This window comes from Lepus europaeus, chromosome 7 (genome assembly GCF_033115175.1).
Source record: "Lepus europaeus isolate LE1 chromosome 7, mLepTim1.pri, whole genome shotgun sequence".
Classification (NCBI taxonomy): Eukaryota; Metazoa; Chordata; class Mammalia; order Lagomorpha; family Leporidae; genus Lepus; species Lepus europaeus.
In genome coordinates, this window is record NC_084833.1 from 19,055,918 (window position 1) to 19,071,691 (window position 15,774).

Consider the following 15,774-nt stretch of genomic DNA (forward strand, 5'->3'; position numbering starts at 1 on the left):
CCCAAGTGCTTGGGCCTTGCACCCGCATGGGAGACCAGGAGAAGCACCTGGCTCCTGCCATCGGATCGGCATGGTGCGCCGGCCGCAGCGCGCTTACCGCGGTGGCCATTGGAGGGTGAACCAACGGCAAAAAGGAAGACCTTTCTCTCTGTCTTCTCTCTCTCACTATCCACTCTGCCTGTCAAAAAAAAAAAAAAAAAAAGATATTAAAAAAAACCTATGGATGTCTTAAGGCTAGTAATATTAAACAAATATAGTAAAAGCTATTAATCATAAAGATACAAGAATGCTTCAGAAAGTTGGAAAATGCACATTATTAAAAAACTGTGTGGATTTCAACTATTTTTGCACCAAAATAAACTTAACTTTTAAATTTCATTTCTCCAAGAACTTTTTAAAGTGCACTCACATGTTCTGCAGTTAATTGTTCTAACTCTGTTAAAATAGTTTTCAAAGGACTTTTAGAAAACTTAGATTCAATAATGACTATGCAAGGTGAAGATGATGTCTCTCGTACTGGTTTAAGGAGCAGCAGTTCTGGGTTTCTGATCGTTATGAAGGCTGTGAAGCTGCTCTAGCTACAGGTTTTATAGGGGCAAAGAAGAAAAGATATTTGAAGAAAAGTTTAAATTTATTTAGGCAAAGACAGACTTTAGCTTTGGCAGAGTTCCTAAAATCATGTCTCAAACCACACTCAAGAAAAATAGAGGAAAAAAATTAAAGGATAAATTCGCCATTGAGTTAATTTAAATTGCAGTAGTGCTGAGCAGAGGGGATAGGAGAGTTAGGATGGGTGTCACATTCAGGTTCCCGAATCTAGACCTCTGATTTTATCTCCACATGCAGTTCCCTGTGCAGTCAAAAGAGGCACGCTGGGCCGGTGCCGCGGCTCACTAGGCTAATCCTCTGCCTGTGGCGCCGGCACCCCGGGTTCTAGTCCCAGATGGGGTGCCAATTCTGTCCCGGTTGCCCCTCTTCCAGTCCAGCTCTCTGCTGTGGCCTGGAAGGGCAGTGGAGGATGACCCAAGTGCTTGGGCCCCTGCACCTGCATGGGAGACCAGGAGGAAGCACCTGGCTCCTGGCTTTGGATTGGCACAGCGCCGGCTGTAGTGCCATTTGGGGGGTGAACCAACAGAAGGAAGACCTTTCTCTCTGTCTCTCTCTCTCTCCCTGTCTAACTCTGCCTGTCAAAAAAAAAAAAGAGAGAGAGAGACACGCTAGTAGGTTTGAAAGGAAGGTGTTGTTCCATTGCCAGACTACATCGTACGTTATGCATGACAGATATATTTTTAATATCCCTGTCATAACTTTGTGCATAGCACAGTTAAATTGCATTGCATTTATCTGTGTTAAGTGTTCATTTGTTAAATTTTAGTAAATTATACCAGAACTTCCTTGTTTTGAGTTTCTTTATTTTTTATTCATTTATTTATTTTTTGACAGGCAGAGTTAGACAGTGAGAGAGAGACAGAGAAAAAGGTCTTCCTTCCATTGGTTCACCCCCCAAATGGCTGCTACTGCCAGCACTCTGTGCCGATCCAAAGCCAGGAGCCAGGAGCTTCCTCCTGGTCTCCCATGTGGGTGCAGGACCCAAGGACTTGGGCCATCCTGCACTGCCCTCCTGGGCCACAGCAGAGAGCTGGATAGGAAGAGGAGCAACTGGGACAGAACCAGCACCCCAACAGGGACTAGAACCCGGGGTGCTGGCGCCGCAGGCAGAGGATTAGCCTAGTGAGCCGCGGCACAAGCCGAGTTTCTTTATTTTGTGAATAGAATAAGAGCCCATCTGAATGAAAGTACTCCCGTATGCTTAAACTCATGGGAGACCCTGAAATCTCCAGTTCACTCTGTGCAACTAAAAAGATGTATGACTGTGTTATGTGTCTTTCTAAGGACAGCGTATGCTGGGTATTGCAGTCTCCCTGACCAGCCTCTCACCTTGGGCAGAACTGAGATTTATCTGCTCACTGGGTCTGTATGTGGTATATAACTCTGGACTGTGCACATAGTGGGTCAGTATGTGGTATATAACTCTGGACAGTGCACATAGTGGGTCAGTATGTGGTATATAACTGGACAGTGCACATAGTGGGTCAGTATGTTGTATATAACTGGACAGTGCACATAGTGGGTCAGTATGTGGTATATAACTCTGGACAGTGCACATAGTGGGTCAGTATGTGGTATATAACTCTGGACAGTGCACATAGTGGGTCAGTATGTGGTATATAACTCTGGACAGTGCACATAGTGGGTCAGTATGTGGTATATAACTGGACAGTGCACATAGTGGGTCAGTATGTGGTATATAACTCTGGACAGTGCACATAGTGGGTCAGTATGTGGTATATAACTCTGGACTGTGCACATAGTGGGTCAGTATGTGGTATATAACTCTGGACTGTGCACATAGTGGGTCAGTATGTGGTATATAACTGGACAGTGCACATAGTGGGTCAGTATGTGGTATATAACTCTGGACAGTGCACATAGTGGGTCAGTATGTGGTATATAACTCTGGACAGTGCACATAGTGGGTCAGTTGTGGTATATAACTGGACAGTGCACATAGTGGGTCAGTATGTGGTATATAACTCTGGACAGTGCACATAGTGGGTCAGTATGTGGTATATAACTGGACAGTGCACATAGTGGGTCAGTATGTGGTATATAACTCTGGACAGTGCACATAGTGGGTCAGTATGTGGTATATAACTGGACAGTGCACATAGTGGGTCAGTATGTGGTATATAACTGGACAGTGCACATAGTGGGTCAGTATGTGGTATATAACTGGACAGTGCACATAGTGGGTCAGTATGTGGTATATAACTGGACAGTGCACATAGTGGGTCAGTATGTGGTATATAACTGGACAGTGCACATAGTGGGTCAGTATGTGGTATATAACTCTGGACAGTGCACATAGTGGGTCAGTATGTGGTATATAACTCTGGACAGTGCACATAGTGGGTCAGTTGTGGTATATAACTGGACAGTGCACATAGTGGGTCAGTATGTGGTATATAACTCTGGACAGTGCACATAGTGGGTCAGTATGTGGTATATAACTGGACAGTGCACATAGTGGGTCAGTATGTGGTATATAACTCTGGACAGTGCACATAGTGGGTCAGTATGTGGTATATAACTCTGGACAGTGCACATAGTGGGTCAGTATGTGGTATATAACTCTGGACAGTGCACATAGTGGGTCAGTATGTGGTATATAACTGGACAGTGCACATAGTGGGTCAGTATGTGGTATATAACTCTGGACAGTGCACATAGTGGGTCAGTATGTGGTATATAACTGGACAGTGCACATAGTGGGTCAGTATGTGGTATATAACTGGACAGTGCACATAGTGGGTCAGTATGTGGTATATAACTGGACAGTGCACATAGTGGGTCAGTATGTGGTATATAACTGGACAGTGCACATAGTGGGTCAGTATGTGGTATATAACTGGACAGTGCACATAGTGGGTCAGTATGTGGTATATAACTCTGGACTGTGCACATAGTGGGTCAGTATGTGGTATATAACTCTGGACAGTGCACATAGTGGGTCAGTATGTGGTATATAACTGGACAGTGCACATAGTGGGTCAGTATGTGGTATATAACTGGACAGTGCACATAGTGGGTCAGTATGTGGTATATAACTGGACAGTGCACATAGTGGGTCAGTATGTGGTATATAACTGGACAGTGCACATAGTGGGTCAGTATGTGGTATATAACTCTGGACTGTGCACATAGTGGGTCAGTATGTGGTATATAACTCTGGACAGTGCACATAGTGGGTCAGTATGTGGCATATATCTTGTGGCAGAGCACATAGACGGGTGCTTCGATGTTTACCTAACCTGCTAACCCCTTATGTTTTTCTTTTCATTTCTAAGTTATTTGAAGTGTTCTGTAGAGGAATACACAAAGGATAAAACTCAGAAAATTTTGGTACCAAATTGTTTTGGGAAAAAAAAATGTGGGAATTTTTTGCTTGTGTTCAAGAATCATTTTTTTTACTAATATTTTATGTAACATTTTCTGTATTTCTAATGTGATGACTCGAAATACGTTATGATTTCTACAGCTGCAGTGAGAAGAGGAGTTTGTTACTTTAAGCAGAGGCTGAAGAACCTATAAATTAGCAGGCCTAACAGAAAGTGGAGAAGGTAGAGGATGGAGTTGCAGACTCTACAGGAGGCTCTTAAAGTGGAAATTCAGGTTCACCAGGTAAGTTGTGATTGGTTCTCCCACATCTTGTTATTAAGGAATGGCTAAGATTAGTCAATAGGCCCATCTCTGGTTTTCAGCATAGTTTTAATTGTCTGTAAGACAGTTATACAAAAGTCATGTCATTTGCCTTTTGATACTAGTTTTAAGAACTTTGATAAATACTCCTGACTTCCATTCCAGGAAAAAACTGAAAAAAAATTATTAATATCCCAAAAGTGTTGAACTTGTTTTGATTATCCAGCTGGAGACTTGGAGAACCACACGTGTTAAGGAAAGGGACGTGTTTAAGGCAGCTGTTAGTGCACTGAGGTTTGTGCTCTTAGGGGACTCACACACCTTAATTCCAATCTTTAGTGAAGAAAGGCTGATCGACTTCAGAGATGTTTAAATTTCAAACTTCACAATTTTTACACTTTGCCTCAAGTACCTAGACCAATAACCTCTTAAGTATATAGCTATAAAACATATAAATAAAATATATTATAAATATATTCTCTAATATGTTTCTATAATATTAATAAAATATATATTAATATAGGAATATGCAAAATTAAATTTAACTATAATCAAAACACTGCCCTAACTCAATTATTGACATTTATTATGTTAAATAATATATTAAATAATATCATAACATTTATTATGTTAAATAATATTTTAGATCTGGTTTTTAGATATTAGCTGGACATTAGGTACAGGGCCTGCTATTCACACATACAAAGTACTTAGTACTCAAAAGTGATAAATAATGATAAGTTGACTAGTTTTGAATCAGTTGTCAGTGTGGGAGTGGAGAGAAGGGAACTGTTGCTTTTTAGGTTTTACACCTTTTTTTGAGATATACTGATGCAGAGGAGAGTTAGTGCCAGGGCTGGGGTGAGCTGGTGCCAGGAACCAGGAATACAATCTAGATCTCCCACATGGATGGAAGGAGCCTGGTTACTTGAGCTATTACCACTGCAGGTGGGTAGGACTCAGGAGCCAGAACTAAGTACTTCAGTATGGGATGTGGGTGTGTTAAGTGTTAGGCTTGGGGCCGGCGCTGTGACAGTAGGTTAATCCTCCACCTGCCGCACCGGCATCCCATGTGGGTGCCAGTTCTAGTCCTGGCTGCCCCTCTTCTAGTCCAGCTCTCTGCTATGGCTTGGGAAAGCAGTAGAAGATGGCCCAAGTCCTTGGGCCCCTGCACCCACGTGGGAGACCTGGAGGAAGCTTCTGGCTCCTGGCTTTGGATCATCTCGGCTCTGGCCATTGTGGCCATCTGGAGAGTCAATCAGCGGATGGAAGACATTTCCCTCTGTCTCTTCCACTCACTGTCTATAACTCTACCTCTCAAATAAGTAAATAAAATCTTAAAAAAAAATTAATGCTAGGCTAAACACCTGCTCTGGGAACTACTTTTAAAGGTGTTTATTCGGCTGGTGCCGCGGCTCACTAGGCTAATCCTCTGCCTTGCGGCGCCGGCACACCGGGTTCTAGTTCCGGTCAGGGCACCAATCCTGTCCTGGTTGCCCCTCTTCCAGGCCAGCTCTCTGCTGTGGCCAGGGAGTGCAGTGGAGGATGGCCCAAGTCCTTGGGCCCTGCACCCCATGGGAGACCAGGAGAAGCACCTGGCTCCTGCCATCGATCAGTGCGGTGCGCCGGCCGCAGCGCACCTACCGCGGCGGCCATTGCGGGGTGAACCAACGGCAAAAGGAAGACCTTTCTCTCTGTCTCTCTCTCTCACTGTCCACTCTGCCTGTGGGGGAAAAAAAAAAGGTGTTTATTAGGGGCTAGCACTGTGACTCAGTAGGTTAAGCCTCCATCTGCTGTGCTGGCATCCCATGTGGGCACTGGTTTGTGTCCCAGCTGCTCCTCTTCCGATCCAGCTCTTTGCTAGTACACCTGGAATAGCAGTAGAAGATGGCCCAAGTCCTTGGGCCCCTGTACCTGTGTGGGAGACCCAGAAGAAGCTCCTGGCTTCAGATTGGCTCAGCTCTGCCATTGCAGAATTGAGAAGTGAACCAGTGGATGGAAGACCTTTCTGTCTCTCTCCCTCTCTGTCTATAGTACTACCTCTCAAATAAATAAACACAATTTTTTTTGGAAGGTGTTAGGGCTTTTGGTACAGTGGGTAAGTTGCAGCTTGGGATGTCCTGATCTCAGAGTGCCCGAGTTGAAGTCCCTGTTCTGCTCTGGTCCAGCTTCCTGCTGATGCACACCCTGGAAGGCAGCGGGTGATGGGTCAGGTAACTGGGTCCCTGCCGCCCACATGGGAGCCTGGTTTGAGTTCTCTCTCCTTTTCAAATAAAATGAAAAGTAAATTATAACTAAAGGTGGTTGTTCTTGGGTCTGGTTTGCCTTGTTTTATCTGAATAGTCTAATGTAAAATTCATTTCTAAAGTTAATGGGCAAATATCTTGGACTTCTGATAACTACTAGATTTACACATTGTCCAAAATCAGTGTAGATAAAAACTTACAGGAAAGCCTCAAAGACACATATTTTAAAAACTATTTTCTTATTTATTTGATAGGCAGAAAGAGAGAGAAAGAGAAAGGCATCTCCCATCTAACAGTTTATTACCTAAATGGTTGGAACAGCCAGGGCTGCTCCAGGCCAAAGCTGAGCTCAGTCTGGGTCTTCCATGTAGGTGGCAGAGATCCCTGTACTTGTGCCATCAACTGCTGGCTCACAGGGGTGCCTGTTAGCAGGAAGCTGGGATCAGAAGTGGAGCTGGGGGCCGGCACAGCAGCTCAATAGGCTAATCCTCTGCCTGCGGCGCCGGCACCCCGGGTTCTAGTCCCGGTCGGGGCGCCAGATTCTGTCCCGGTTGCTCCTCTTCCAGTCCAGCTCTCTGCTGTGGCCCGGGAAAGCAGTGGAGGATGGTCCAAGTGCTTGGGCCCTGCGCCCCATGGGAGACCAGGAGAAGCACCTGGCTCCTGGCTTTGGATCAGTGTGGTGTACCGGCCGCAGTGTGCCAACTGCAGTGGCCATTGTGGGGGTAAACCAACAGAAAAAGGAAGACCTTTCTCTCTGTCTCTCTCTCTCATTTGTCCACTCTGCCTGTCCAAAAAAAAAAGTGGAGCTGGGTCTCAAACCCAGGTGCTCTGATATGGAGCATGGGTGTCCTAGGCAGTGTCTTTTTTTTTTTTTTTTTTTTTTTTTTACAGGCAGAGTTAAACAGTGAGAGAGACAGAGGGTCTTCCTTCCGTTGGTTCACCCCACAATGGCCGCTGCGGCTGGCACACTACGCTGATCCGAAGCCAGGAGCCAGGTGCTTCTCCTGGTCTCCCACACGGTTACAGGGCCCAAATATTTGGGCCATCCTCCACTGCACTCCCGAGCCATAGCAGAGAGCTGGACTGGAAGAGGAGCAACTGGGACTAGAACCCGGGGTGCCGGCTTTTCCCATTAACTTTTTTTTCAATTTGGGAAGCAGAGATCAGAGACCATGAGCTCTCATCTACTGATTCACCCCCTAAAAATCCACAACAGCCATTGGTGGAACATGGCTGAAAGTAGGAAGCCTTACACAATCCAGGTCTCACCTGTGTGGGTGGCAAGAATCCAGTCACTTGAGTCATCACTGCTGGCTCCCTGTCTGCATTAACAGGAGGCCAGAGTCAGGAGCTGAGGCCAGCAGTGAACCCAGGCACTCTGGTAAAGGAGGTAGCCATCTTAACCTCTAGGTTATATAATTTTTACATTAAATTTTCTGTATTTTCAGAAATCCCTGCTGTTGCTTTGGATCTTGTTAACTTATGTTCAGCAGCAGAGTTTGGTGGACAGGTGGGCTTATTTTAGTGTCTAATAATTTATACATATCAGATTTTATTCGGCCTGTCTTCTGATTCCAATTGAAAAGAATGAATTTGTCCATGGGGCTGGCGCTGAGGTGCAGCAGGTTAACGCCCTGGCCTGAAGCGCCGGCATCCCATATGGGCGCCGGTTCTACTCCCAGCTGCTCCTCTTCCAATCCAGCTCTCTGCTATGGCCTGGGAAAGCAGAAGAAGATGCCCCGAGTCCGTTGGCCCTGTACCCGTATGGGAGACCTGAAGAAGCTCCTGGCTCTTGGCTTCAGATTAGTGCAGCTCTGGCTGTTGCAGCTGATGGGGGAGTGAACCAGTGGATGGAAGACCTCTCTCTCTCTGTCTCTACCTCTCTCTGTAACTCTGTCTTTCAAATAAATAAAATAAATCTTGGGCCACCTTCTACTGCTTTCCCAGGCCATAGCAGAGAGCTCGATGGGAAGAGGAGCTGCTGGGACTAGAACCGGCGCCCATATGGGATGCCGATGCTTCAGGCCAGGGCTTTAACCCGCTGCATCACAGCGCTGCCCCCCCCCCCCCAAAAATAAATTTTGTTCACAAAAAGAATCCATGGAGCTGGCATCGTGGTGCCATGGATTAAGCTGCCACTGAAGAAGCCAGCTTCCCATATGCGAGTGCCGGATTTGAGTCCAGGCTGTTCTGCTTCCAATCCAGCTCCCTGCTAGAGTGCCTGGCCAAGCAGAAGAAGATGATTCAAGTCCTTGAGCCTCTGCCACCCACGTGGGAGACCTGGATGGAGCTACTGGCTTCGTCCTGACCCAGCCCTGGCTGTTGCAGCCAGCTGGGGGAGTGAACCAAGGGATAGAAGCTCTCATTGTGTCGCTCTGCTTTTTGAATCAATCGATAATTTTTAAAAGAAATAAATGAAATATAAACATACCTTCACAGCCACAGCTTGCCTGATGTTTGGCCATGCCACTGGGCACTCATCCAGCAAGGTGGTGCGTTCAATCAGCCAGCATGGGTGGGGGAGGCAGTGGGACCAGGCATGGGCAGCCCTCTGTTTGCTTAAGGTATTCAGCATCTACGGACAGAGCCTGGGAAGGAGGGAGCTGTCCACAGGTGTTAGCTATTGCTGGTGAATGACAAAGCCATATTAGAATCTAGATCATCCGTCCCCAGAACTCATTGCCAACCTCTAAACCTGTGCTCTCCAACGCGAGAACCACTGGAGAGATGTGGCTACTATGCACTTGTGTGACTGAAGTTTAAATTAAAAAATTAAAGCAGGACTGGCACTGTGGCACGCTGGGTTAAAGCTCTGGCCTACAGCCCTAGCATCCCATATGGGTGCTGGTTCAAGTCCTATTTCCCATACAGCTCCTTGCTAATGTGCCTGGGAAAGCAGCAGAGGATGGCCCAGATGCTTGGGCCCCTGCACCCATCTGGGAGACCTATAAGAAGCTCCTGGCTCTGGATCAGCTCAGCTCTGGCCATTGCGGCCATCTAGGGAGTGAACCAGTGGATGGAAGACCTCTCTCTCTTTGTCTCTACCTCTTTCTGTAACTCTGTCTTTCAAATAAATAAAATAAATCTTGGGCTACCTTCTACTGCTTTCCCAGGCCATAGCAGAGAGCTCGATGGGAAGAGGAGCAACTTGGACTAGAACCTGCGCCCATATGGGATGCCAATGCTTCAGGCCAGGGCTTTAACCCGCTGCGTCACAGTGCTGCCCCCCCCCCCAATTTGTTCACATAAAGAATCTATGGAGCTGGCATTGTGGCATAGCAGTAAACCTTCCCCTTATAGTGCTGGCATCCCATATGGATGCTGGTTCCTGTCCCAGCTGCTCTACTGTTTTTTCTTCCTTTTTTCCTTCCTTCCTTCCTTCCTTCCTTTCTTTTTAAGATTTATTTTATTTATTTGAAAGAGTTACAGAGAGAGGTAGAGACAAAGAGAGAGGATTTCCATTCGCTGGTTCACTCCCCAAATGACTGCAATGGCCAGAGCTGAGCTGATCCAGAGCCAGGAGCCAGGAGCCAGGAGCTTCTCCCATGCAGGTGGAGGAGCCCAAGGACTTGGGCCATCTTCTACTGCTTTCCCAGGCCATAGCAGAGAGCTGGATTGGAAGTGAAGGAGCCGGGACTTGAACAGGTGCCCATATGGGATGCCGGTGATGCAGGCCATGGCTTTAACCCACTGTGCCACAGCACCATCCCCCAGCTGCTCCACTTTCAATCCAGCTCCCTGCTTGGGCAAAACAGCGGAAGGTGGCCCAAGTGCTTGTGCGCCTGCTACCCATACGGAGACCTAGAAGAAGCTCCTGACTTTGGCCTGGCCCAGTCCCAGCCATTGTGGCCATCTGGGAAGTGAATCAGAGGATGGAATACCTCTCTGTCTATAACTCTGACTTTCAAAGAAATCTTAAAAGAGAGAGAGGAAGAGAGGGAGAGAGAGAAAGAAAGAGAGAGAGAGAGAGAGAAAGGAAGGAAGGAAGGAAGGAAGGAAGGAAGGAAGGAAGGAAGGAAGGAAGGAAGGAAGAAAGAAAGAATGAATCCTATCAGGCTATTTAGGCCTAATGCTTAAGACGCCTCATCCCATATCTAGAGTCCCCAGGTTTGTGTCTTGGTTCCAATTCTAATTCCAACTTCTTACTAATGTGGACACTGAGAGGGAACAGGTGATGGATCAAGTACTTGGGTCTCTATTACCCATGTCGGAGGCCTTGATTGAGTTCCTGGCTCCCAGCTTCAACATGGCCCAGACCTGGCCATTGCAGGATTTGGGGAGTGAACCAGTGAATGAGAATTCTCTCTGGCTTACTTTCTCTGTGATCTGCTTGCCCCTCAAATAAATAAAATAAATAAAGTTTAAAAAAGTATCTAATATACTGACATGAGAAGTTTAAATATAATTTTCAAAAAGAGATCTTGTCTTTTTCCTGGATGAAAATATTTTATTGTAGAGGTGTGTTGAACACCAGTTTGGCTGAATGGCAAGTAATAGAAGTTAAACTCATGAGTTTTTCAAAGTTGTTATTATCATAGAATGGATTTTGGGAGTGCAGTAATCACTCTGAAATTTCAGTTAAAGAAAATTTTATGATATTATTTGTGACTTAAGGAGTTTTTCCTCTTCTCAAGAAGTATTGGCATAGTAATGTTAAATATTGAAAGAATATTTCTTATCAAAAAATACTGAGATGGTAGTCAATTGGGGTAGTGGTTAAGACAGAACTTGGGATACCCACATACCATATTGGAGCGCCTGGGTTCTAGTCTCAGCTCCACTTCTGATTGCAGCTTCCTGTTCATGCACACCCTGCGAGGCAGGGTCATTCACGTAAAAGGATGTAAATTGAGTTCTGGGCTTGTGGTTTTTTTTTTTAAGATTTATTTATTTATTTATTTGACAGAGTTACAGACAGTGAGAGAGAGAGACAGACAGACAGACAGAGACAGAGAAAAAGGTCTTCCTTCTGTTGGTTCACTCTCCAAATGGCTGCAATGGCCAGATCTGCGCTGATCCGAAGCCAGGAACCAGATGCTTCTTCCTGGTCTCCCATGTGGGTGCAAGGGCCCAAGCACTTGGGCCATCTTCTACTGCTATCCCAGGCCACAGCAGAGAGCTGGACTGGAAAAGGAGCAACCGGGACTAGAACAGGCGCCCATAAGGGATGCCAGTGCCGCAGGTGGAGGATTAACCTAGTATGCCATGGCGCCGCCCTGGGTTCTTGCTTTTGACCTGACCCATCCCTGGCCATGTAGTAGTTTGGCAAATGAAGCAGCAGATGGATGATCTTTCTCTGTCTTTGTCTCTTTCTCTCTCTATCTCTTTTTGTTTATATTTATTTATTTATTTGAAAGAGTTAACACAGAGAGAGAAGGAGAGGCAGAGAAGTCTTCCATCCGCTGGTTCACTTCCCAATCAGCTGCAATAGCCAGAGCTGCACTGATCTGAAGCCAGGAGCTTCTTCAGGTCTCCTGCATGGGTGCAGGGACCCAAGGGCTTGGGCCATCTTCTTCTGCTTTCCCAGGCCATAGCAGAAAGCTGGATTGGAAGTGGAGCAGCTGCAACACGAACTGGCACCCATATGGGATGGTGGCACTGCAGGCCGGCGGATCCACCTGCTATGCCACAGCGCCGGGCCCTCTCTCTTTCAAAGTAAAAGAAAGTTAGCATTCTACTTTTATTTCCTCCTCACAAGAAATGAACAAGTCCCAAAAAGCCTTTCTTGAAAAACTCATGACCTAAATTGAACTTAATTACTAAGTTAAATGAAGTTCTTAAGTATTATTTTGTTTCATATTTTGAATTCAAGTATGTTAGTTTTATAAACATTACAATTATGAAAAAATTTATTGTGTTTTAACAGCTAATTAAAATTTTTAAATTATATTTGTTGACTGAGACAGAAAGGAATATTCTTCCTAAAATTGTTTTTTAACATTATCTTAATATTCAGATTAACTGCCAATCTATTTTCCTGTATATTAGCTATTTTTCAGTCATAAAATTAATAACTTTTATATTCATCCTTAATCACTAGACGTTTTGTTTTTATAATAAACCTTTATTTGTCAATTAACATTTTAACATACATAGCATAAAGATATCTCCATTTACATCTGAAATACTTTCTTACTTTTGAAAAGAAAATACTAAATCCAAATGACATGCATTGTTCATAAAATTGCTATTGGATATGAGGTAACCTATGCCATCATTCATCATGACAAGTTCAAGGATGCCAGAAGTGATAGCCACATAGGTGCTTTGGTTATTAGGCTGAGGCCAAAGCCAGAACATACATTTAACTAGAATTAGGGCAAAAGGCAACCTTTAGTGCATTTACAGTAGGAAATGAAATTAGGGTTGAAATTGAGCTTGCTGGATCAACTACATGTTATGAAACTACCTGGTGAGGCTGTGGTGGAAGTTTGTTTTTGTTTTTTATATTTATGAATGGGGAGGTGGTTAATAAAGTAACAATAGATACATAGTTGATATTCATTAATAATAATAATGGCCTGTGGTGAACATCTCATCTTTTTGGGGAGAATGAGCTTTTTTTCTGCCTTTCTTTGCTCTTCTGTGAATATGGTGGAGTTGTATTTGAACCTTTGGAGGATTCACTCCATGTGGATACAGAAAGATGTAAAGCAGAGGTTAGCCAGCTTTTTCTGTAAAGGGCCAAATACTGAAATATCTTAGACTTTGCAGGTGAGATGTCGTCTCTCACAACCACTCGGTTTTGCTGATGTACAGACAATATATAAATGAATGGCTGTGACTGTGTTCCATACAGATTTATTTACAAAAACAAGTGGTGAGCTGGATCTCGCTTATTGGGCTGCTGTTTGCTTACCCTTGGCGTAAAGTATATCCTCATGGAAAGTTGCTGCATTCTTGCAGTAGACAGGAACCTCACTTTGATAACTCAGTGTCACCATGAAGTCACCAGGGGTTTGGATAGTCTAGGAAGTTGCCCAGCTTGTCCAGTCCTGATTGACTAAGATAGAGTTTAACTGCTGGCAGATAGAAAAGTTTGCTTATTTATCTCTTCCAAAGGTGGAGACTCAGGGTGAGGTGGTTACCAGTCATATTTTAAATTCCAATGTTGTGGAAGAAGACTTTTCAGCTTCAAAAAGTGACTTTAGTATATATTAGCAGACAAGTCTCTTAGCCAAGTAAAAAAGAAAAATTGAGCTTTTTTCATTGCATTGAAGAGTGTGGCTAGCATTAGTAAAAATGTTCATGTATGAAACCTTATGCTTCAATTCCATTGAACTCTTAGAATATGTATTATTATCATTTTGTAGGTTAATATGAAGGTATAATACAGCTGCTAGAATCAAATATGAAGTGAACTATAGTGATATTATACCCAGTATATTTGGAAGTCATTGGTTGGCAACTTCAGGTGGATAGGTTGTGTCTTAGTACCAGGAAGAAAGACTTTTGGGGGCCGGCATTGTGGCATAGTGGGTAAAATCACTGCCTGCAGTACTGGCATCCCATATGGGCACTGGTTCATATCCTTGCTGCTCTACTTTAGATCCAGCTCCCTGCTAATGGCCTGAGGAAAGCAATGGGACATGGCCCAAGTTCTTGGGCTCCTTTACCCCTGTGGGAGACCTGGATGAAGCTTCTGGCTTCTGGCTTTGGCCTGGCCCAACTCTGGCCATTGAGGTTTCTAGGGAATGAACCAGCAGATGGAAGATCCTCTCTGTCTCCCTCTCTCTTTGTAACTCTACCTTTCAAATAAATAAATAAATCTTTTTATTAAACAAGGAAAAGGAAAAAGACTTTTGACTAATTAGAATAAATATTATTAGATGTCATTTATAATACATACATTTTACTCAAGATTATATATTTCTCAACCTAGTCGCTTATCTTAAAATTAGTCTCGTGAGCATATCATACAGCAGATCAAAAGCAGGAAATTTGAAGTGGGGTTCAGAAATGTTAGAAGAAGGCAGCATAACAGTAGCAGGATTTGCTGGCTGACTGCTCGGTATTAAGGAGTAGATTGAAAAACTGGAATGCAGACAGAAAAACTGTTTAAAACATAGCCTTTTATTGTAAGAACCTTATTGTATTGTTTGTAGTATGCTATATTAATTGATGAACTCATGCTTCCAAGTGGCAATAAAATCTTGAGGTTTTTTTCTGTTTAAGAAGGTATATATTTTGGGAAGATTTTGTTTTATGACTAAACAGTTTAAAAGACCCTGTCACCTAGAGAGAGTGACAGACTTTTCCTTATATGAAAAATTTGAGGAACAGCTTGCTTCCCATCACTTTCAGGAATCAGCCTTCTGATAGTCTTTCCTTTCAAAAGCTTCCATCCATGGTCATGATTTCCTTTGGGCACTGATGTTTTTGGAAGATCAGTTAGGTCGAATCCCATTCATTATCCTTTTAAAAACATTTGTTTGGGCCTCTATGTTCCCTAGTAGAGCCCTTCCCCATTCAGTACTGAAGTAGCGCTGCCTTTCCCAGAGGAGCCAGGTAGGTGGAGTCTTGCGTTGTTGTTTCTCCACTTGCTCTTGAACACTGAACAGCTCCGCTCGCTGCTGAACGCAGGGAAGATATTGGCAAAGTCACATCTGACTCTGTTGTTAGAAGCAGACAGACAGACCTGTCACATCTGTACTCTGCTCTGTACCAAGAAGCCGGTTTTCTGTGGGAGCAGCTTTTTTTCCGCGCCTCACCTGGGCCCCAGAGGGTGAGGACGTTTTGGAGGGCCGCGTGGCATCTGGAGATCCAGCTTACTGAAATTGCCTTCAGAAGCCTCTTTCCCCGTCCTGGCTCCAGTTTTCAAAACCATGCACTTTTTCAATTCCGATATCTGGTGTTCGGGTGATTGTGTTTCTACAAAGAGGAGTGCTTTGTTAGTCTTTTTCGTGAATCACACAAGTCTTGGGCCTATTCTGAATGTGGTGTTGCTCAATTTTCTAAATTGACTCAAAACTCTAGATTTTTGAGCTAAGCCTGATTAGCCACAGGGAGTTAATGTGTAGGACTGATGGCTGTTTTTCTTTCTTTATTACCAGAAACTGGTTGCTCAGATGAAGCAGGATCCACAGGTAAAATACCATTGTTATTCATTTAATTTTTAAATTAAAAGTAGCTTAAAATAAAATGATCATGAACTAATGAAATGCAGAGTTTAGAGATCTGTTTCATCCCTAGCAGCAAGTCCTTTGAGTGTGTTGGTCTTTGTCTTTTTATGGTTTAGGGAAGCCCGGTCATTTTTTTTGCAGTATAG

The 15,774-nt window shown here is 44.2% G+C and overlaps 1 protein-coding gene across 7 annotated transcripts in view; it reads left to right on the top strand.

The window, feature by feature from the left end:
* Positions 1–15,774, top strand: part of PHF21A (PHD finger protein 21A) — a 225,658-nt gene that overhangs the window by 39,589 nt on the left and 170,295 nt on the right. For all 7 annotated transcript variants that reach the window (XM_062196254.1, XM_062196248.1, XM_062196253.1 and 4 more), the window contains 2 exons: positions 4,100–4,242; positions 15,560–15,592. In XM_062196254.1, the coding sequence (XP_062052238.1) occupies positions 4,189–4,242; positions 15,560–15,592 (87 nt within the window). In that variant the 5' untranslated portion in view covers positions 4,100–4,188. The remainder of the gene's footprint in view (positions 1–4,099; positions 4,243–15,559; positions 15,593–15,774) is intronic.